Source organism: Homarus americanus, unplaced genomic scaffold (genome assembly GCF_018991925.1).
Source record: "Homarus americanus isolate GMGI-L3 unplaced genomic scaffold, GMGI_Hamer_2.0 scaffold52512, whole genome shotgun sequence".
In the NCBI taxonomy this organism is placed as follows: domain Eukaryota; kingdom Metazoa; phylum Arthropoda; class Malacostraca; order Decapoda; family Nephropidae; genus Homarus; species Homarus americanus.
In genome coordinates, this window is record NW_024735442.1 from 674,732 (window position 1) to 699,447 (window position 24,716).

General features: G+C 43.3%; 1 protein-coding gene across 1 annotated transcript in view; it reads right to left on the bottom strand.

Moving 5' to 3' along the window:
* The window catches only part of LOC121870958 (villin-1-like), a 55,293-nt gene that overhangs the window by 16,922 nt on the left and 13,655 nt on the right, over window positions 1-24,716 (bottom strand). The window contains exons 2-5 of the mRNA XM_042372941.1: window positions 9,802-9,880; window positions 6,325-6,438; window positions 2,649-2,845; window positions 59-170 (exon numbers count right to left, since the gene is read on the bottom strand). Of these exons, the coding sequence (XP_042228875.1) occupies window positions 59-170; window positions 2,649-2,845; window positions 6,325-6,438; window positions 9,802-9,879 (501 nt within the window). The 5' untranslated portion in view covers window position 9,880. The remainder of the gene's footprint in view (window positions 1-58; window positions 171-2,648; window positions 2,846-6,324; window positions 6,439-9,801; window positions 9,881-24,716) is intronic.

Sequence of the window (24,716 nt, forward strand, 5' to 3'; positions counted from 1 at the left end):
AATACACAGGAAATTAATAATGTAAATAAAAGAGGAGATGACAAGTAAAGGGCAGGACCTCGGGTAGCTGCTTGACGATGGTGGTTCTCTTGCCCTTGACGTGGTAGAGGGAAGGTTCGAAGTCGTCTGTCACCTTCCTCAGGCCTGATGCTACCCCTCCGCTCATCAACCTGCCAACACAGTCTTCATTCACTTCATGAGACCAAGATAACAGGATATATCACTCTTTAGTACTACTGAGGTCAAGATAACAGAATATATCACGATTTAATATTACTGAGGCCAAGATAATATCCGAGCAGGATAGGACTCGAAGCAACGGATTTAGGTTGGATAAGTTTAGGTTTAGGAGAGAGATAGGAAGTAACTGGTTCACAAAAAGGGTGGTAGAAGAATGGAACAAGCTTAGCAGCTTTGCAGTAAGTGCTGGAACGCTGGAAAGTTTTAAAAAGGAGGCTAGATAGATTCATGGATGATAGAGAGTGGTAGTAACTCTCGACAGGAGCTGCCATGCACAGACCAACCGGCCTATTGAAGACTCCTTATATTCTTATCTCATGTTCCTTCCATACATCTATTATTATTATTCTAGTCTCCGTCCTCACCTCACCTCACCTCACCTCACCTCATGTTTCACCAATCACAATACTCCGTCGCATGTGTGTGTGTGTGTGTGTGTGTGTGTGTAACTTGTGCACCATGAATCACTGCTAACGCTAAAATTATACTAAGATATATCCAAGACTACCTGAATATACTGCATATTAAAAAGCGGTAGCGTGAGTGTATATTCGTGTACCTGTAAGTATATGTGTATGTATGATTATAAGAATATATACGCATAAGTGTACATGTTTATGTATGAATTTATGAAACTATATTCATGTGTGTGTACTGTATATGTGTACGTATGAGTCTAAGAGTATGTATTCATGTATGCACTTATATAACTATGTGTGTGCACGTATGAATTTTCCCCCAAAATATGAAGATAAAAAAAATTTACGAATCATTAAGCTAGTGTTATGAGGGTGGTTAAGGGTGATAATTTTTCAGGGTGGTTGAAGCATATTTGGCCTTCCCGGACTTACCTCAGAATTATACGGTCTGTGGGAATGATTCATTATTTAACTTCGCTACGTGTGAACAGATTGGAGTTTTGATTGACCTTAAGTTTTGTATACGATAGAAACTTTCCGAAATTCAGTGTATAACAATGATATAAACTAAGAAACTGTACAGTACTCACAAATAGATAAAATTGAAACAACGTAACGCATAATATTAGAGCAATTGGTGTTCCTCAGGCTGCCAGGGTAAGGAAGAACGTATTATGGAATTGTTCAAGTTCTTTAACAGTCCACAGTAATATAGTATACTCCTCAGCTCTTATACATTACTGATATTGTGTTATACTGTGTTATACTTTTAATTCGCTGACATAAAGGAATAACTTTGTAGTACATTGTGATAATATTTACATTACTTTATTTTTCACTCGTATATTTATTAATCAAATTTATTTTCTCTTTTTTTTTATTAGTAATTATTTAGATTTTCTTTAGTAGTCTATTTCACAAAATGTATACCATAAGAAAAATGGATTGTACAAAATTAGTTGTGAATAAGAATGGATTACAACTATATTCGTGCACACACAGATAAAAACATCGTATATATTAAAAGCCATCATACGAGATATTACATGTTTGTGAGAGTCCGCGTTCTCTCACTGTTCATAACACCCTGGTCTCTCACCCACAACAAACACACAAATCTACAATGATGTTGAAAATTCTCAAAAAATACTGTAAATAAATATAAATCTGAAAAATACGTATACAGTATCTTGACTTGGTGAAAATGACAACCAAGTGTAAAAAATAGCTATAATCTATAATGTTTAGCTACCACGCCACCAATATTGGGTGGCGTGCGGACACGAGGGAGTTGTGATGGATGATTAACTCTCGTGCTGGGATGGAAACTTCCACTCACCACGCTACAGCCACAGCTACAGGAATAGATAAATGTAATCTGGGCTGTCACCAGGGCCAACAGGACTCGTCTACAGAGCAGAAAATTGTAACGAAGAGGAGGAGTTTCTATCCCAGCTGGTAGAGGAGATGGTGTGTGTGTGTGTGTGTGGGGGGAGCTGTGTGTGTGTTAGAACAGCTAGATGGTGAATATACAGGGGGGTGGGGGGGGGCTGCTATTGTCACACCATCGTCAGGCGCGTCACGTACCCTCACATGACGCAGTGTATGAGCCTTCTGTGCACCAGTGTACAGGGAAGAGGATTATGGCAAAGCATTGGAATATGAAAGGAATTGGATCAGAATGGATAAAGGTCAGGTATTATGAAACCTGTAGCAACGGAAGGGGGATTATGTTATGCAATTATCCATGTATGGGTTAGGTTATAACACAGTAAGGTGAAGTGAAATATATAAAATAGGCGCTTGGATAATATGATAACGCAACAAAACTAACGTAAAAACAAGGAATGTGTCAACCAACATCCTTGCATCCTGTCTGAAATTCAAGAAGTGAGAGAACACTGTGTCAAGTTACTGGTACATAGTGTGTGTGTGTGTGTGTGTGTGTGTGTGTGTGTGTGTGTGTGTGTGTGTGTGTTTTTGATTGACCTGATGCCGTTCTTGAAGTAAGAGAGCATCCTCTTGCTCTCGGCGCCCTCCGTCTCCCGGTGTTGGATGGGTCCTCCCCCAAGCATGTTGTCCAGCTCCACTGTTTTGATGGCCGCGACCCCAGCCTCGTCCGTGCTCGTCTCAGATCCCAGCCAGAAGTGGATGTGGATGTCGAGGGGGCCGCGTGGCGGGTGAGGCTGTAATACCACACAATATTAAAGTTTACTGACACACGGTGAGACACACTGTACACGGCAAACATTCATTATACTTTCATCTGCTCACCACACCAACATGTTATTTCAGAACTAAATACAGTATATATCTTTTGCGATTCCTTGGTGATGCCGCGGGCCTTCTTAGGCCTTTGCTCCAGTACTTATATACAAATATTTAAATTTGGAACATGTAATTCTTATATGTGGGAATATGTAAAAGGGAAACGAGAGCAAAATTTAGATACTGAACGACGCATTTTAAAGGGAAAATTTTCATTTCTGATACATCAGTGGTTATGAATGTAATCGATACGTGTGAGTCGACAACACCCGTGACACAGTGAAGAAATCAGGAAATATCAGAGAGACAAGAGGAAATGGAAGAAGTCTCGAGGATCAGAGAGAGAGAGAGAGAGAGAGAGAGAGAGAGAGAGAGAGAACAGTGTGGGGCCGGCGCCTGTAACGTGACCTGTCGAGTCTCGCACTCACCAGAGGTCTCGACAGGGTTAGGGTGGAGTTATGAACGGCGTGTCTTACTAACTACCATCACTACCGGTAACAAATGCGCTGGAATACTTTATTAAGCCAAACAATACTCGTTTACCTATGTATTAGTGATGCCCTACAGAGAACACCTCGGCGTGTACACTTTCCTTAGCATATCGCAGATATTAATAATAATAAAAAATAAAATACAAATAAATTAAAAGGTTAATTAAAACAAAACGAACCTATTGTGTTGGGAGCAGAGGATCAGTGCCGTTTGTATGGTCAACATTGTAATGTAATTTAATAATGGTGAGTGATATATGACGTCCGTATGATTCATCTTGTGGCCTTAGTATACACATTGTACTGTACTCGTGTGTTGAGTTACGTGACTCATCCTGGGCTCCAACAACATGCACAGTGACGCTCGCTTACTGTATACAGCAGAAGCTCTACTCCCAGTCTTCAAGCAACTTTAACAATTAAGATCGTTTCCACGTTTTGTCGAAGAAGGAGAAATTTAACCTTAACCCGAGCTTGTCTTTATGAAGCCTGAAGGCGTGAAGCCTCCTGGGGGTTCAAGGGCGAGTGCCCACAGAATTGTCAGAAACAGAGATGTTTTATGGTGCATTTTGTTAAAAATAAATTTGCGTTGTGAATTAAATTTTTCGGGAAGGAAGTAGTAAAGGGGAGATTTGTGTGAACCTCCCCGTTGTTAACTGAATAATGATCGGTATGTATTGTACACAAATAAAAATGATTAAACCAGGACACACTTCACTCTGTACTTGAGCCTTCATCATGGTAAAGTTACTCGTGGTACAGTAAAGTGGAGAGAATGTGTCTTCCACCTCCAACACTTTAATCTATCATCTCACCTCTTTATCATCAGCTGTTTGATCTATTATTTATTACTTTATCATCACGTGTTGGTACAGGAGGAAACCGAAGTGCCCATAGGACACCTGTGATGTTTGGATGAGTCACACTGGTTAACACCCTTCCCACCTGTCTCAGGCCAAACTCGAACCACGACACAGTTGTAAGAGATATACAGATGTGTGCGTCACCACTGCACCACCAACACCCCCAGCAGTTGCAAGGCTGAACAAGGCATGGTAATAAATTTTGAATGGCGTAAACTGCTTACTAAAAGCGTTTTAAAACATGTCTACTTATACTTAAAAGCTATGGTTTCTATATACGAAAATAAATGCCCTTGAATTTATTTAATACATGAGCCAAGTAGCACCACTCACCTCAAGCTGCCGCCCTCACTCATCACTAGACACTAAATACTATAGAAATCCAGGATAATAATTTACGTTAATAATTAATCATAATTCTGTTCCATGGGTAATAAATCGTTAAAGAGTTTTACTAAGAAGAAGTGGCCATTACTAACACATGTAAAGCACTGTGTAATGATCACTGTGTGGGTAAAGAGGGTATTAATTATTTAAAGGTATAACAATAACGCAAGTAAAAAGAAATATAAAAGAAGAGAAGGAAAGAACACGAGAAAAAACAGATAGTAAACCAAATGAAGACATAGTTACCTAATGGAAGTGGGCGATGGAGGTCATATCACTTACACAAACACAAAAACACATCACTTACACAAACACAAAAACACATTACTTACACAAACACAAAAACACATTACTTACACAAACACAAAAAAATTCATCACTCAAAAGTAGACCAGAACTTGCAGGATGTGAGGTGATATTAGTGTTAAAATTACAGTGACAGCTGCCAGCACACACACACACACACTGGTTATGTTGTCACTTTGTTTACTCTACCTACAACAGGTGCCTAGAGTCCTAATAACTTGGTAATGGCCTCGGTAATATTTTATGATTACCCGAAGATCAACCGTGTGACAAATTTTTGGAGGAAATTTGCTTAACCAGATTTTATGGGAAAAGTTAAATAAACACTTTAAACATTCAAAGTTATTGTGTGTATCAACTCACAGATCACCTCTGTCCGCCTAAGATGGTGCCAGTGGCGGTAGCCCTTGTCCTGTGATGTCAAAACAACACTTACCTCACACTACAGGCTGTGTAGGGTGGCGGAGGCGGCATCTGTGATCGCTTATCCTAACTAACACTCCTCCTCCTCCCTATAATCTGGTGTAATGGCGATAACACTTGTTTTGTCACAACACCTGTCGCCTCACGTTTACAGTTTCTCAGCTTGGTGGTTAGAGGCCTTTGAAATGTCGACAACTTGACATCGACAGACTAAGAGATAAATCACCTGCACCTGACATTGGTCACTAATCCAGGTACACTGATGAAACGCCTCCCAGGTTAAACATGTACGGAGAGGTGGGTCAGGCAGCACCTGACAATTTCCCGTGTAAGTGTTTTCCTCTCAAAATATTAACTTATACGCCGGGCAAATGGACATGAAAAAGCACTTGCCCCGCCCTTAATCCGGGCACGACTGGGCTGCTGGGCTCTGTTAATCTGCACAGCCTAAACTAAATAACCATTCGTAAAATAGGTGCAAACAACTAAAGGGAAAATATTTAATTAACCACAGGTAAAGATGAGAGTGTTGACAAATAACAGTAAAGGTAACCATACACCGTCCATTAACACAGGACTCATTCCTATACCTGTATCTTATAGTAACATTGTATACCTTCACTGTCTAGTAACATTGTATACCTTCACTGTCTAGTAACAGTGTATACCTTCACTGTCTAGTAACATTGTATACCTTCACTGTCTAGTAACATTGTATACCTTCACTGTCTAGTAACATTGTATACCTTCACTGTCTATCTCTAAGCTCAACCAATGATTAGCTTGTATGGCAATTTTACTGAATATCTATCAATTTATCTATCTATTATTTTATCTAACCCATCTATATATCCATCTATCCATCCATCCTTTATCTATATATCCATCCATCCATCCATCCATCCATCTATCCAAGGTGACACTCACGACGTCCGCCATCCCTGCTGGCTTGCCATACTCTGAGGCGGAGAGGATGACGTAGGAGTCACCTTTGTGGAGCTTGCCATAGTCGTCACGCTTCAGAGGCACCAGCTCCAGGTTCTGTAGGAGAGAGGTGTACCTGTGTTAGTGTCAGGAGTACCTAGGGGTGGGGGGGGGGCACGTGGAGGGGGAAGGGGGAGAGGTAATAAGAGGGATGGGGGCAGAAGAGGTCGTGTGAGGGGGAGGTGGTGAGTGTTTAGCAGGGGCGGATCCAGGGATATCAAAAAGGGGGGTCTAAGAAGTTGTGGGTGAGGAAACATGGCGAGCATAGCGAGCCAACCCAACTGGGGGGTTTAGGGGGGGGGGGTGGCGCTGTAAGCCATGGAGAATGTTTTTTTTTAACCGGACCAATATCATGGGCATTTCGAGGCCATTTTAAAGCCATTTGCACTTGATATTGGGAGATATTTTGAGGTCAATAGTAATTTTTACTATACAAAAATACCTGAGTACAATACTGCATTAAAGAAAAAGTATTGAAATTTTCTGATGAAAAGAGGGTGTAGACCCCCAGGACCCCCCCTGGATCCGCCACTGTCTAGGGTCCAGTATATTGAAAATGTTTTGGTGAAATTAACGTGACTCTTATGGAGTTAAACTTAGGTCAGGTAGAATTAACATACCTTAGTTTATAGGGTCAAATAAATGTCTAGTGCCATTAACATATCATAATTTTTGGTGTAAAATAAATGTGTATTAAAATTAACATTCCTAATGGAACAGAATAACTATAACATAGATATATCTCAGTTTAATGTTGGAATAAATATTGTTTATCATAGTTCATTTTTCACAATAACTGTGTGGTGCTGTGTGGTGCCAACAGGTGTACCACAAACATGTGTAAGAGACATTAGGCTACTGAGCATGGCGAGTGTAGTATAATAAACCATTGTGGAGGAAGATAAAGGTGGTAGACTATACTGTAGGTGTACTGCATACTAGTGTGGTAAAGTACACATATTCATTGGAGTATTTACTTTTAAGTTACAACACCGTTCTAAATGTGGGGATGGCTAGTTATAACGGGGCTGTGTGTGTAGTGACCAGGAGAGTGTGTCAGTGTACAGGTGTGTGTGTGTAGTGACCAGGAGAGTGTGTCAGTGTACAGGTGTGTGTGTGTAGTGACCAGGAGAGTGTGTCAGTGTACAGGTGTGTGTGTGTAGTGACCAGGAGAGTGTGTCAGTGTACAGGTGTGTGTGTGTAGTGACCAGGAGAGTGTGTCAGTGTACAGGTGTGTGTGTGTGTAGTGACCAGGAGAGTGTGTCAGTGTACAAGTGTGTGTGTGTAGTGACCAGGAGAGTGTGTCAGTGTACAGGTGTGTGTGTGTAGTGACCAGGAGAGTGTCTCAGTGTACAGGTGTGTGTGTGTGTGTGTGTAGTGACCAGGAGAGTGTCTCAGTGTACAGGTGTGTGTGTGTGTGTGTAGTGACCAGGAGAGTGTCTCAGTGTACAGGTAAGTGTGAAGGACTCAAACAATAAGTCAGTATATCCTGCAGGTAATACAGTCATACCTTCTGTTACTCAGCTTCATCACAAATAAAAGTTGTATGGCAATTCTTGGATAACCTAACAAATAATTAAGACAAACTATGGCGTCAATTAATGTCAGCCTTAATTACTGTAAGTAAATTAATATAATAAACAATCTCGAGTGCTGAGGGAAAATTATTGTTCCAAGAGAATATTTTTATACTAATTTGGATATATTTTTTGTTTTTCATACTAAAAGGAGAATGTTCGTTAGTATTTATCATCTACATTACTGCGACATTATCATAATAATATGATAATGAGAATGTAAAATGATTTTGAAATTAATTTATTATGTTAGTTTATCCCATGAACAAAATAAAAGTGACTGAAGCAGCAGTGAAATTAAATATCACCCCAGAAATATGACAAATGTTTGAAAAAAAAAAGGAATTCTGTCAATATGTTCAGGTGATGATAAACTGAGCTACACCTCATGTGGAATGTGTCTAGCTTCGACGCCATGGGATTTATGACACAAAACATTTCTTTCAACACACATGGGTGAGCGAGGCCTGAACACCGCCCACCCACACGTGAGGTGTTGTGTGGTGACACTGTACCACCATAACACCACAACCTGCCTGTGAGGTGTTGTGTGGTGACACTGGACCACCATAACACCACAACCTGGCTGTGAAGTGTTGTGTGGTGACACTGTACCACCGTAACACCACAACCTGCCTGTGAGGTGTTGTGTGGTGACACTGTACCACCATAACACCACAACCTGCCTGTGAGGTGTTGTGTGGTGACACTGGACCACCGTAACACCACAACCTGCCTGTGAGGTGTTGTGTGGTGACATTGTACCACCGTAACACCACAACCTGCCTGTGAGGTGTTGTGTGGTGACACTGGACCACCGTAACACCACAACCTGCCTGTGAGGTGTTGTGTGGTGACATTGTACCACCGTAACACCACAACCTGCCTGTGAGGTGTTGTGTGGTGACACTGGACCACCGTAACACCACAACCTGCCTGTGAGGTGTTGTGTGGTGACATTGTACCACCGTAACACCACAACCTGCCTGTGAGGTGTTGTGGGGTGACACTGGACCACCATAACACCACAACCTGGCTGTGAGGTGTTGTGTGGTGACACTGGACCACCGTAACACCACAACCTGCCTGTGAGGTGTTGTGTGGTGACACTGGACCACCATAACACCACAACCTGGCTGTGAGGTGTTGTGTGGTGACACTGGACCACCATAACACCACAACCTGCCTGTGAGGTGTTGTGTGGTGACACTGGACCACCGTAACACCACAACCTGGCTGTGAGGTGTTGTGTGGTGACACTGGACCACCGTAACACCACAACCTGCCTGTGAGGTGTTGTGGGGGAGGTGACACTGTACCACCACAACCTACAAGTGTTCTCACCTGTTCATAACGCACCTCAGTCATGAATCTAAGGGTGAACCCCCAACACTTGCCTCAATATGTTTTATGCTGTATGTCTCTTAATTTTTCTCTTCACTGGATATTTATTGTACTATACTAAAGATATTAAAGAAAGACAACAACCACCTCAGTAACTGCAAGAAGTTATTAATGTACTTATGTAGTTATTAATTCTATAACTAAGGAAACAACAAAATTCTATACAGGTTGTTCAACGTTGTGTGGTGAGTGTTAGGCTGGTGTAAACACGGTGGGCAAGGAGTACATGGTGGCTGTAACCTCTCGTAGACTGTTGAGTGACTGAACAATGGGGTGTAGACAAGACAGTCAGGGCAGGGCAGGGCAGGGCAGGGCAGGGCAAAACCGGAAAGGACAAGGCAAGGCAAGGGATGACAGGGAGGGGAGGGCAAAAAAGAACAGGGCAGGGCAGGGGGGGGCAGGGTAGGGCAGGGCAGGGGGGGGGCAGGGTAGGACTCACCTCGACCCTCCAGATGATGAAGCAAGTGGAGTTCTTGGGGATGATGTTGAAGGCGGGGTCCTGCACGGGGTCACCCATCCTGCCGAACACAACACAAGTCATTACTACACGACATCTGAGAGGGATGAGTGGGAGTCGTGGGTAAGATACTACTACCAATAGCAGGGGATAATGTGTTAGAGTAAGACAAAATCGACAAGTAAATATTTACAAACTTAGAGTAAACAAAATGTATACATGTCAATAATAACAAACATTAACTTCATATGAGTAGGAATTGAATTAGAGTTAATCCACCAAACCAAATTTAACCCAACTTACCCTAACTACACGAAACAAGGTAATATCAACAGTCTCTATAATGTTACAAACTTTAAAAATTACCACCTAAACATAACCTAACCAAACTTAAACCTAACTTAATCTAACCTAATTTACGCAAACTTAGCCCAACCTAACCTAACCAAGCCTAATCTACGCTAACCTAACCTAACCTAACCTAACCTAACCAAGCCTAATCTACGCTAACCTAACCTAAACCCCCCCAGGTAGTGATAGGGTGTTTATTCATCAGGTGAAATAAGCTGGAGGGTTAATCTTCAGGTGATAATAAAGGTCTAATTCTAAGCTGATAAAAAGTCAGTCAACATCAGCAGCTGTAATTTTCAATCCCCACCTCAATAGTAATGCTCACCTGGAATGTAATTAATATCACAGGTGTAAGCAAAATGAGTAATAGTGTGGTACATGAACGACTGCACTACACCATGACCACACTACGCCACGACCGCACTACGCCATGACCACACTATGCCACGACCACACTACACCATTACACTATGCCATGACCACACTACACCATGACCACACTACATCATGACCACACTACACCATACCGCACTATGCCATGACCACACTACACATGACCACACTACATGACACATGCCACTACACCATGATGACATGACTACACTATGCCATGACCACACTACACCATGACCACACTACATCATGACCACACTACATCATGACCACACTACATTATGACCACACTACACCATGATCACACTACGCCATGACCACACAACACCATGACCACACTACATCATGACCACACTACATCATGACCACACTACATCATGACCACACTACACCATGACCACACTACACGACCAAACTACACCATGACCACACTACATCATGACCACACTACATCATGACCACACTACATTATGACCACACTACACCATGATCACACTACGCCATGACCACACTACATCATGACCACACTGCATCATGACCACACTACATCATGACCACATAAAACTGCCTTACGGGAAAAGTGAGTGTTCCTGTTTGACGAGGGTGCGGGTGTGGGGGGGGGTCCTGATTGGTTGGGTAGCGGGGGTAGGGAGTTCTGATTGGTGGGAGTGGTGGGTATGGGGTCCTGATTGGTGGGAGAAGATAGGTGAGTTCTGATTAGTGGGGAGGGAGATGTTGTACTTGGCCGGTGGTTGGCTGTAGATGGTACAGAGATTATCGCGATATTTGAGTCGTTTATCATTATCATCTCAAGCAACTGGGAGACTTTTTTACAATAACTATCTTTTGGAATTTACGAGTCATTAGAGGCTACACACTTCATAATGACACGCGAGGCTACACACTTCATAATGACACGCGAGGCTACACACTTCATAATGACACGCGAGGCTACACACTTCATAATGACACGCGAGGCTACACACTTCATAATGACACGCGAGGCTACAACACTTCATAATGACACGCGAGGCTACAACACTTCATAATGACACGCGATATAATATAAAATAAGGATCGAAGTATAATATAGAGAGAGAGAGAGAGAGAGAGAGAGAGAGAGAGAGAGAGAGAGAGATAAAACAATAACACAATAACCAGCTCGAGTAAAGTCTCCCTGCAATCAATTATTCAGCAACGAGGAAGAGCTCTTGAGTAAGTAGGACAACCAAGGCATCAGCAGCAGCAGCACTGATGAGAATGTCAAGAAAGATATGGCATGACCCACACACCAGATCACGGGGTCCTCCTGCCCACGGTACAGTATACAAGGTCGTGGGTTCCAGTACCATCATTTCTTTGGTGACTTGTCAAATGTCTTTCAGTTCTATTAAGTTACAGACCTAATGGGGGTCAAATCTTTATCGATCCAAGTACTAATGGGTTCAATAATAATGGTCCATAATCCTAATAGATGAGTGACTAGTTTAGATTGGGACTTGCTAGAAATGAAATATGCTGGGATGTGTAATCTTCAAGTGACGTCAATTCAATTCATGTTTTGTTGGGACATATTGTGGTATTGTTGCAGTATATCCAGGCTTCACTACATCCATGCGTCACTATATCCTGATTTCAGTATATTTAGGTTTCACTATCCAGGCTTCACTACATCCATGCTTCACTACACTCATGCTTCACTACAACCAGGCTTCACTATCCAAGCTTCACGACATCCAGGCTTCACAACATGCAAGTGTCACTACATCCAGGCCTCACTACATTCAAGCTTCACAACATTGAGGCTTCACTATCTAAGCATCATTACATCCAGGCTTCACTATATCCAGATCAGCAGCAATTGAGCCAACAAGGTAAGTTAAGACAAGGTCGGGTGGCTAATCGCATCATCCAGGGACCTCTGTGGGGGATTGGGTCGATTACGTGTGGGTGGGATGGCCGGAGCCCTAGCTAGACCCTGGTGATTTTTGTCCAAACCTACGTCTTATTAATCCGCTCAGAGGGCAGTTAATCCTACAGTAATCCTTCTATAGACCTTGGCATGTTAGTATAGTAGATATTAATCCTTATCACCTTTTCACTGTTTATTACCCTGTGATTAATCCGCTCTAGCTGTAATTAATCCCCCTCACTCAATCTGCTAGTATTCGTTAATAATCCCCTTCATCCTGCTACTACATGTCATTAATCTCCCTCACGCTCAACATTTACCTGTAATCCTAAAAATGCCACATGCAATCCTGGCAGATTATTGTCAAGTCCACCTGTGCCACGCTAATCCTACCCAGCGACTTCAGCTGATCCACCAATACCATTCCGTGACCTCAAATGACCCACCAATACCACTCCTTGACCTCAAATGACCCACCAATACCATCCCGTGACCTTAAATACTCCCCTGTGACCTCAAATGACCTACCAATACCACCCTGTGACCTCAAATAGTACCCTGTGACCTCAAATGACCCACCAATACCACCCTGTGACCTCAAATGACCCACCAATACCACCCAGTGACCTTATATGACCCACTAATACCACCCCTGACCTTAAATGACCCACCAGTACCACCCAGTGACCTCAAATGACCCACCAATACCACCCTGTGATCTCAAATGACCCACCAATACCACCCAGTGACCTCAAATGACCCACCAATACCACCCCATGACCTCTGACCTCAGCACACCCACCAATACCACTCCGTGACCCTTGACCTCAGACCTCTGCCCACTGTGCCACTCCGTGACCCTTGACCTCATTCTTCTTCATTTCCACTAATTCCCTCTGTGACCTCCATCCTCCGGGCTTCCTGGACAGGTTAGGTGGGAGAGAGAGAGAGAGAGAGAGAGAGAGAGAGAGAGTCTCGCCACAACCTATATAACAAAAATCAATGTTCCTGATAACGCCTCCACAACCTCCCCCCCCTTTAGTTGTTCTATCTCTGTTATTACTCCTCTCTCTCTCTATCTCTCTTCTCTACCTTCTATCTTTCCTTCTACTCTCTCTCTCTCCTTCTCTTCTCTACCTTCTATCTTTCCTTCTACTCTCTCTCTCCTTCTCTTCTCTACCTTCCATCTTTCTTTCTACTCTCTCTCTCTCTCTCTCCTTTTCTTCTCTACCTTCTATCTTCCCCTCTACTCTCTCTCTCTCTCACCTCTCTTCTCTCTTCTACTCTCTCTCTCCTTCTCTTCTCTATCTTCCCCTCTACTCTCTCTCTCTCTCACCGTCTCTTCTCTACCTTCCCTTGTACTCTCTCTCTCCTTCTCTTCTCTATCTTCCCTTCTACTCTCTCTCTCTCACCGTCTCTTCTCTACCTTCCCTTGTACTCTCTCTCTCCTCTTCTCTATCTTCCCTTCTACTCTCTCTCCTCTTCTCTATCTTTTATCTTCCCTTCTACTATCTGCTTATTTTCGTTTTCTCTCTTACTTCTTTATTTTTTATTATTGTAGCGATAGTTTGTCTCTGTTCTTAATATTATTATTGTTGTTGTTTTTCTCTCCATCATCCCTCGTTATTATCATCATCTCGTCATTGATCATCGCTTTTATCATTATGACTTTTTTCTCTTTGTTACTTCATAACAATGTTTTTTTTTTCTAATAATTATCTCTTTTTTTTTCGTCAATATTTCTCATGTTTAATACAGTGTCGTTTTTTTTTCTCATTATAAAATTTCACAGTTCTTATGCCTTTTATTTCAATTAATATTTCCTAGTTCTAATATGTCTCTTTAATATTTCCCATTCTGATGCCTTATTTCTTTTAAATAATTCCCAGTTTTAACGTATTTTATTTTCTATTAATATTTCCCATTTCTAATATACAGTATATATCAGTTTTAATTAATATTCCTCAGTTTCAACACCGCGTCTCCTTTCTCATCGCCCTTCCCCCATGTCCAATATCGTTCCGTGTCTCGATTCCGCTTTCCCCTCCCTCCCCCCTCACCTGATAGCCTCCGTCCTTGACAACACTCCTAGCTTCGTTATACTACTAAACAGGAGAGGGACGGACGGACGGACGGAAGGGAGGGAAGGAGGTAGAGAAGGGAGGAACGGAGGCAAAGAGGGGGGGGGAGTGAGGAATGGAGGGAGTCACTCTTAAAGCTGAAGGCTCGGCCCGGTCTTTGAGGCACCGCATGTTCTAATTTACGTGTCCTGGTGTTAATTTTTTTGTCCCAACTCCCTCCTGTGTTTCTCAACTAGTGGGGGGATTGGAAAGGTGGGGAGAGAGAGAGAGAGAGAGAGAGAGAGAGAGACTATGTCCACCACGCCAGCCAGGTCTGAGTTAAAACATTAAAAACGTCAGCTTGTTGCAGGAGGAGGAACAGGCCAGCAGTCCAGGTAACGTTGTGTATTAATTACGAGTTGAATATACCTTTATGGAAGGATAATACACGACCTGGTACCGTGACCTGGACCTGTGTGACCTGAACCAACACCTGGCTTCTGTCTGAAGTGTGTGTGTGTGTGTGTGGTCTGATTACTTGTATATCCTGTACTAACCTGAAGTATGACGTCTGTATCTAATCTGGTGACCTGTCGACCTGTACACCCGTGATCTGATATGATATTTATGACCTTACGACTTGAGCTGTGACCTTCACCTGGATAACCTTTCGTGAGACGCCTTCCTCCTCACCTACACTCACTGTCACAATAACTCGACAAATGAGCCCCAATAGGCTAAGTTAGGTTGGTTAGGTTAGGATGGATTAATTTAGGTTGGATTAGGTTAGATTAGATCAGGGCAGAGTGGATTAAGTTAAGTCAGATCAGGTTAGGTAGCTAAGATTAAGTTTGGGGAGGTTAGGTTAAGTTCTAAAACACATGGGGGTTAAGCTTAGGTTAGGAAATTTATACAATCGAGAGTTAAATGACCAGCAACCACTAAAAGGTACAGAATGTGTCATTCACGGGGCATCTTTATGGCAGGTGAAGTGGCCGACGCTTACCTGGATTCACACCAAGATAGAGTCGTAATCAGAGAGTCCTGTCAATAAAACAATTTAGGAGAACATAAAGCACTCCGGGTCTGTCTTGCTCCCCTAAACACAAACTGTACAATAATGGAAGCTGTTATTTAGTTTGTTTTTATACACTTAAAAGTGAATAAACCTGGCCTTCCTCTACACGATGAAAGGGTGACATTATTCACCATATTAATAACACCCTGTAGACTGTAGTGATGCACTGGTGTGATGGCATCAAAAGTAAGATCATAAGAATATAAGGAGTCTGCAATAGGCCGGTTGGTCTGTGCACGGCAGCTCCTGTCGAGAGTTACTACCACTCTCTATCATCCATGAATCTATCTAGCCTCCTTTTAAAACTTTCCAGCGTTCCAGCACTTACTACAAAGTTGCTAAGCTTGTTCCATTCTTCTACCACCCTATTTGTGAACCAGTTTCTTCCTATCTTCCTCCTCAGCCTAAACTTATCCAACTTAAATCCGTTGCTTCGAGTCCTATCCTGCTCGGATATTATAAGAAATTTATCTATATCTCCTTTATTGATGCCTTTCACCAACTTAAATACTGCTATCATATCTTCCCGCACTCTTCGTCTTTCTAGGGAATGAAAGTTTAGTTTCTTTAATCTATCTTCATATGGAAGGTTTCTAAGTCCCGGAATCATTTTCGTCATTCTTCGCTGCACTGACTCTAGTGAATTGATATCCATTCTATAAGGGCACCAGAACTGAACAGCATAATCGAGGTGCGGCCTGACTAGCGCAGGATATAGTTGCAATATGACCTCCGCACTCTTACTACCTACACTTCTAGATATAAAACCTAATACTCTGTTTGCCTTATTTCGAACATTAACGCACTGTTTTCTAGGCCGTAGGTCCGGGCTTACATGTGCCCCTAAGTCTCTTTCACAAGTCGACTTCTCTAGGTTGATGTTGTAAAGGCTGTATACGTTGACAGTATTTGTTCTTCCAATATTAAGTACGCTGCACATGCTGGTGTTGAATTTCATTTGCCATCTTTCTGACCACTCCTGCAGTTTATTTAAATCCTCCTGTAGTGCATTTTCATCCTGCCCTGAATTAATCTGCCGCCCTATTTTGCTGATCCCAGTATCTAGATAGTTTATGTAGATTATGAACAAGAGTGGGCCCAGTACTGACCCCTGGGGAACCCACTGGTTATACAGCCCCACTCAGATTTAGCACCATCTACGCTGACCCTCTGTGTTCTATCGGTGAGCCTGATCATTAGACACCCTAAAGCTACCTTGGCGAGGGGGCGGGGGCGAGGTTAAGTTAAATTAAATTATATTAGGTTAGGTTAGATTAGATTTGGTTGGGTTCAGTTAGAATTGAGGTGATTAATCTTAGAGTGAAATAAGTTAGGGGTGCCAATCTTCAGGTCATCACAAACTGAATTACGTTGAAGACCCTGAAAATGTACTCTTGATCTTCTTAGGCCCCTTGTTGACATAGGACAGACTCTTACGTCGACGGTATAGTGTCATTACTGCGCTTCAACAACTAAAGTCAGGTTAGGTTAGGTTAGGTTAGGTTTGGTTAAACATTACATTAGTCCATCAACAAATAGAAATTAAGAAATGTAAACACTAAATAGTTCAAATGACCCAAGAAAATTAACCCCGTGAGTATGATGCCTTAACCCCTTCAGTACATAAGAGCATAAGAATGGCGTAAACTTCAACGGTCCTATTGGGCCATACTGGGCAGTCCCGTTTACACCCAACCCCTATCACTCATATATCCAACCAACCTATGTTTGAAGCTATCCAGCGTATTTGAGTTAATGATGATGTTTGGTAACTTGTTCCACTCGTCCACTACTCTGTTTCCAAACCAATGTTTACCTATATCGCGCCTAAATTTAAATTTGTTTAATTTAAAACCAATGCTACGAGTTCGCTCCTGGTTGGATAGCTTGAGTACCTTTGTTTAGCCCTGACTTCCATTTATACACCTCTATCATATCGCCCCTCACTCTACGTCTCTCGAGGGAGTGCAAATTAAGATGCTTTAACTTGTCTCTGTACTCAAGGTTCCTAATGCCCGGGATTAGTCTTGTCATTCTCCTCTGAATTCTTCCTAGGGATTCTATATCCATTCTGTAATACGGTGACCAGAATCGAACCGCGTAATCCAAGTGAGGTCTCACAAGCGCAAGATATATATTTTAGGATAACCTCGCTAGTCTTGTAACTAACAGTCCTTTGTATGAACCCAAGTACTTTATTAGCCTTGTTTCGAGCAAAATACACATTGTTGACGATGCCTTAACCCCTACAGTATGTTGAATTAACACCTTGAATACAATGACTTATCCCTTTTAAAACAAATTCATCACACTGAAGGGGTTAGAGTCTCAGTGAGCCAGTACAATCAACCCTTGGTGGCATCATATATCAGTGTTCGTTATCAGTTATCAGTGTCACTCACAGCGTCTCCCTCAATAAAGTTTAATGGCTTAGTGAGGCAACACCTACTGGACGTGGCAATAACCATCCGACACACGCTGAATGTTTGGCCTAGCTGCAACCTGTCTTAACCAACAACGATAATGTGTGTGCTGACGTCATTAACCGGCCACAACAATGTGTGGTGACGTCATTAACCGGCCGCAACAATGTGTGGTGACGTCATTAACCAGCCACAACAATGTGTGGGGGGACAGTCACGTCAAAAATGTAGACACTATTGAAAATCTATCCAGGAAACTTTTTTCCTTCGCCAAATAAAGTTTAATTTCCTTCATTGGGAATCAATATTAAAGAGACAACAAATTTATACCTGATAGTTAACTGTGTCTGCCGTGGCGTACAACACCGAAGAAAGTGATCAACAAAAACACGACCCTAGTCTTCGAGGCAGTGTGTTGTGTTTATATAAGACGTTAACAGTTGTCTAGGGAACAAAACTTACGAGTAATGTCAACTGTCAACACTTATCATTATTCTTGGTAAAAATTTTTACCTGGATGGGAAAAAATACAACCTTAAGAGTTTTACAGAGGACAGGAAACTAGTGATTGTTGCTGCCTTGAACAAGAGTTCACACAAAGGCCCCAAACATAGTGTCGTGCCAACTCTGAACCCCAGAGGTGACCCTTACATGATGTTTCTGATAAGGTTGTCTGAGGGTGTGAAAGGTACTGATGACCTTGTTCAGAAGTTTGATATCATTGAGGAATTCCTGTAACAGAGGCTGGCAGAGTATGTCCACATGAACAGCTGATATTAAATGTAACAAAATTAAAGTGACGAAAATAAACAGAGAAGGGAGACAAGGGACACGTGATTGTTACTCTAAATGAAGATGGAACAGAGGAAGCGAAGCGTTCCAGGTATCTGAATATGTCATTAATGGACCCAACAATGGTGAATAGAATCTCAGAGCAGATGAGAAGAAAATAATAAACGCTTTAAAAATGTACGAAGAGAGAGAGAGAGAGAGAGAGAGAGGGGGGGGGGGTTCGTGCTGTCGAGCCAGAGGGAGGAGCCAAGAGGATAGGGACAACATTGAGAGGGTAAATATAATGCAGAGAATAAGAGATACAGACATAAAAACATGTGGAAGTGCAAGAAGTGTTAGTTATAGATCGATAGCGAATCAAGGTTAGCTCGGGTGGTATAGACGGACATACGGAGAGAGGATGAGAAATGAAAGATTGATAAAAGAGTAAATGCATCAAAGGAGGAGGGGAAAGGGAAGGCCAAGAAGGAGATGGAAGAATAGGGAGAAGGACGCACTAGAAATGAGAGGGATGGATACTTGGGAAACAACAGTGTGTGTGTGTGGAGGAGATGACGTCGAGTGTTTCTTGCAGATGAACCAGAGGGACGTGCTACTACTGACAGGTGATACTAGAGTAAACCACATTCGAGTCCTTGTTATAGTCGACGAAGACAATCAGAACACATCTATTACCGCGGTAAAAATAAATGAATATCGATAAACATGTATATAAATAATGTACAAAAGATCAACCTGCTGACAGTTTTATATATATACCGAGTTAAGATTTCAAAGATCAGATCAAATCAGAATTACGACAAAAAACTTAATTCTCGAGAGTTACACCATCATGGCAGGTGAACACACGAGTCATATATTGAACCTTAAGATCAGTTGGGTATTATTAGGTTTACATTATAACGTTAATATTTTTCTGTAAGGTGTTCGGTGTTCGAAAGTCGGAGTCAGTTAGGGTTTCGGGGTTCGGAGAGAGAGAGAGAGAGAGAGAGAGAGAGAGAGAGAGAGAGAGAGAGAGAGAGAGAGAGAGAGAGAGAGAGAGAGAGAGAGCATAAATGAAGGGAAAAAAACGGAAGGCGGAGGAAATCGATAGAGGGAATGATGCAGAGGTGAAGAAGAGGGAGAGAAGCGGGAAAAACAAAGAGTGTGAGGATGAAGCAGGGAAGAAAGAGAGGGAGAGGAAAGAGATAATAAAACTGGGAAGGAAAATAAAGGTGAAGAGACAGACAAGGCGGAGAGGAGATTGAAGGTCTGATTGGCACAGCAACAGAGGAGAAGGAAAGAGGAACACGAGAACAAAGAAGATAAAGATAAACAAGGAAATGAAGGAGGGAGAGAGACAATGAAGGGAAGTGGGTAGTAGGGAGAGGGTGAAGAGAAGACAGATAAGCGAAGGGAAGGGGAGAGAAGGGGAAGGGTTAAAGAAAGGAGAGAAAGAGAAGGGGAGGAAAAGGAAAGAAAAGAAGAGGGAAGAGAAAGGAGGAGAGAAAAGGGGAGGGAATGGGGAGAGAAGGGGAAGGAAAGGAGGACAGAAAGGGGAAGGGAAGGAGTAGGGAAGGAAAAGCGAAGGGAAGGAGGAGAAAAGGAGGAGAAGGATGCAGGATGATGAAACATGATGAAGGGCAATCAGTAATGTGTGTAGTGATGAGGGAGGGAGCGGTGGAGTTGATGAACCCCGTGTGTGTTAGGTTAGGTTAGGTTACGTTAGGGTAGGGTAGGGTGGGTTAGGGTAGGTTAGGGTAGGGTTAGGGTAGATTAGGGTAGGGTAGGGTGGGTGAGGGTAGGTTAGGGTAGGGTTAGGGTAGATTAGGGTAGGGTAGGGTAGGGTAGGGTAGGGTAGGGTAGGTTTGGTTAGGTTAGGTTAAGTGGCTTTTTTCTTTGACTTTTTTGTATAGCTTCTGTTTGTGTGTCTCTGTATCAGCGACTATCTCCCACGTTATCTCTCCTGATAGACACGACCACAGAGTCACCTGAGTTCTCTACCTTCTCCTCGCTTTATTTGGTGATGGTGCAGCACAGGCTAGACGACATGTGGAAAGGCATTATATGTGGCTGATGGGTATTTCGATGCACAAGGGCAAGTACAGTAGTTTTACGCGTATAGTTGTCTTGTTACACACACACAGGCATGGACTACGGAGAACAAGGTCACCATCAACCACACCAAAACCGTAGTCATGCACATCAATACCGCCACCACTCCAGTGCAAGCTCGAACAGTCACAGTGGGTGCCCATCCTCTCCAGTTAGTGCAGTCTGCCAAACTCCTGGGAGTTACCATAGACCACAAACTGGACTGGAAGGCCCATGTAAATAACACAATCAAGGCAGCTTCGTACCGACTCTACTGTACATGCTACGACGACTTTGGTCACTTGGGACACCCACGCCAGAGCTGAGGACTATCTACAACGCCTTTATTCTCCCCAAACTAACATGTGCGTCACCAGCCTGGTCGTCTTCTCTCAACTCCACCCAACAACGTCGGCTAGAGAAGGTACAGAAAAGGGCCTGCAGAATCATGCTCGGCGCAGACTACTCCGGCTACATCAACGCTCTCTCCACCCCGGAAATGCCATCCCTCAGTGACCTCCACCACCAAGCACTAGCAAGGTTTGGCAGTGGACTACTGCACCACCCTCGTCATCGCCACCTCCTGCCACCGGCAGCCCCCCACCCACCTCGCGCAGTCCGCCACTACAACAAAATTCAGCCCATAAGAGCCCGCACTGATAGATATAAGAATAGCACCATCCCATCTATTGTTAAAATAATAAACATCTCCTGATTTATGTACTGTACAGCCCTGTAAATGTATTCAACGCATATCATTATGTCTAAATCAAATGTAAATTTGTATATTTTCAGCCACCGGCTGCAACTCTATTAATAAACCGTTTATTATTATTTATTATTTTTAATATTTACACACACACACACACACACACACACGCACGCACGCACGCACACACGCACACGCACACACACACACACACACATACACACACACACACACCTCAGAGTTAGGTACCCATGTGCCAAGTTAGTATTATGTGGGGATTTAAATGAAATTGACACCACTGATATCCAGGACCAGCTATCACTATCACAAGTTGTGACCTTCCCCACACACGGTCAAAACACCCTTGACCTTATCTTAACTGACTTAGCGGACCAGTACCAACCTCCTCAACCACTGCCTCCTGTCGGGTGTAGCACACACTTATCAGTGCTCTGGTCCCCTGCTGCCACTCCCACTCAAGTACAGAGACCCTACATCAAGACCTACAGGCCGATTACTGACTCTGCAGTACGCCTCTTTGGACAGTGGATAGTTCACTATCCCTGGACTGAAGTACTCAGCGTGGATGACGTGGAAACCAAATGGATAAATTATACCAACACCACCACCGAAGCTCACCACCACTTCTTCCCCGAGAAGTCCGTCAGATCTCACCCAGCTGACTTGCCCTGGATCACACCTCGGATCAAAAGACTTATGCAACAGAGAGACAGAGCATTTCATCTCAATGACCACATCCGCTACAGGTCACTTCGCAACAGAGTCATCCGCGAAATACGCACTGCAAAGAAGTCCCACTACCCAACCAAATTACAACACCTGAAGCAGACCAACATCAGTCAATGGTATGGTAAGCTTAAAGAACTCTGTGGACTAAACAATATGACACACCCCCTCCCCTTCCTTAGCCATCTCACTAATGTTGACGCAGCTGAGCAAACAAATAACCATTTCGCTACTATATGCCAGACGCTCCCACGGCTTGACACAACCACTCTCCCTGCTTACCTACCAGCCCCCCTTCCCACTGACTTAGTAGAGGAATTTGACGTAGCAAAACGCCTGGACAAACTAAAATTAAAACGCTCTACCACCCCCATTGACTTACCAATGAAACTATTCAAGGAGTTCTCCCCGGAGCTTGCTAAACCCCTCTGCTCCATCATCAATGCTTCTCTCAGTCAAGCCAGATGCCCAGCTGACTGGAAGACCTCTTATGTATCACCAGTGCCCAAGTCAACCAGCCCACAATCCTTAAATCAGCTACGACCTATTGCAATCACCCCAATACCCAGCCTAATCTGTGAAAGTTTTGTGTTTGACTGGGCTTATGCTGATATTGCAGGAGTCGTAGACCCTCAGCAATTTGGCAACATGAAAACTTCCTCCACCACTCACTGTCTTGTCAGCTTTCTCGATTACATATACCGCCATCTCGAGAAACGAAAAACGTCTGTAGCTGTCGCCTTCATTGATTTCACTAAAGCGTTCGACCTAGTCGACCACAATATAATCATAAACAAAGCTATTGACCTCGGGCTTCGGAGAAGTCTCATACCATGGCTTACAGACTTCCTCAGTGACCGACGCCAAGCTGTACGCTTCCGAGGGGCTGTCTCCACCTTTCAGTCACTCACCTGTGGCGTCCCCCAAGGCACCAAGATGGGACCACTCTGCTTCCTTATGCTCATCAATGATGCCCTAAGAGAAGCCCCTGCTCGCTGGAAATATGTCGACGACTCCACCATTGGGATCAGCGTCAACAATTCCGCTCCCAACTATACCGCCCTTCAGGATTTATTGAACAGTCTCCAAAACTGGGCCACCAACAACCATGTCACCATCAACCATACCAAGACAATGGTTATGCACATCAACCTCTCCTCCGACATTGTCCCACCTCCTTCCATTACCCTAGGTCCGAACACACTCCAGGTTGTAGATTCCACGAAGCTCCTCGGCGTCACCATAGACAACAAACTAAATTGGAAACCACACGTCAGTGAAGTTGTCAAATCCTCCAGTTTCCGTCTCCACCTCCTCCGCCGACTCAAGTCCCTCGGAGTTCCTGCACCGAGCTCCTCAGTGTTTACACAACATTCATACTTCCCAAGCTCACCTATGCCTCCCCCACCTGGTCTTCCTCCCTAAATGCCACACAACGTAAACACCTAGAAAAAGTGCAAAAGAGGGCATGCAAGATTATTCTCTCCCCTTCCTACTCCACATATCAAGAAGCGCTCAACACACTGACCCTTTCGACTCTCACTGACCATCACCACGGCCTCATCTGCAAATTTGGTAAGAAGCTTCTACACCATCCCCGACACCGGCCCCTACTACCACCTGAGATCCCCTGTCCGAGAATTGCTGTTCGACACCACAACCGCATCCAGCCCATACGTGCACGAACTGATCGCTATAAGAACAGCCCAGTCCCAACCATTGTAAAAATTATCAATAACATGTAATAAATCAGTGTATTCACTCCCAGTAAACACTGCTCCCTACACTGTCACTATGTTGAAATGAACTGTATTTTGAGCTGATCCCCATCTAAGTTACTATATGTCTTATTTGTGTCACTTATGTCACTTGTATATTATTTGTAATTCGTAACCCATTCCCCAAATATGTAACTGTATATTTTCAGCCTTCTGGCTGCCAAGCTCTTTCAATAAACCGTTAATTATTATTATTATTATTATTACACACACACACACACACACACACACTACTACTACTACTACTACTCTGCTGTCACTAGGAATCGAGTATGACGATCATCAAGCTATGATACAATGATATGAGTTATTAAGTTTGTCACCTAGGTTGGTGAGTTTTGAGGTGACTAAAGATGCCGATACGTGACCCGCAGCGTCGTTCACATTTGTTGCACATGTGGACGGCTCCATCTACTGCGGGAAGGGCTGTGGCAGCGTCTTTACGGCGTTGGCACTTGTCTGCCTCGGTTTGTAGCCGGGCTAACTCGAAAGTATTGACACCTTCTCGTGTGGTGCTCCTTAAAGCGTTACGAAGTGGATTTATCGACTCCCAGGTGAGGGGGTCGATTTGGCACTTTTTC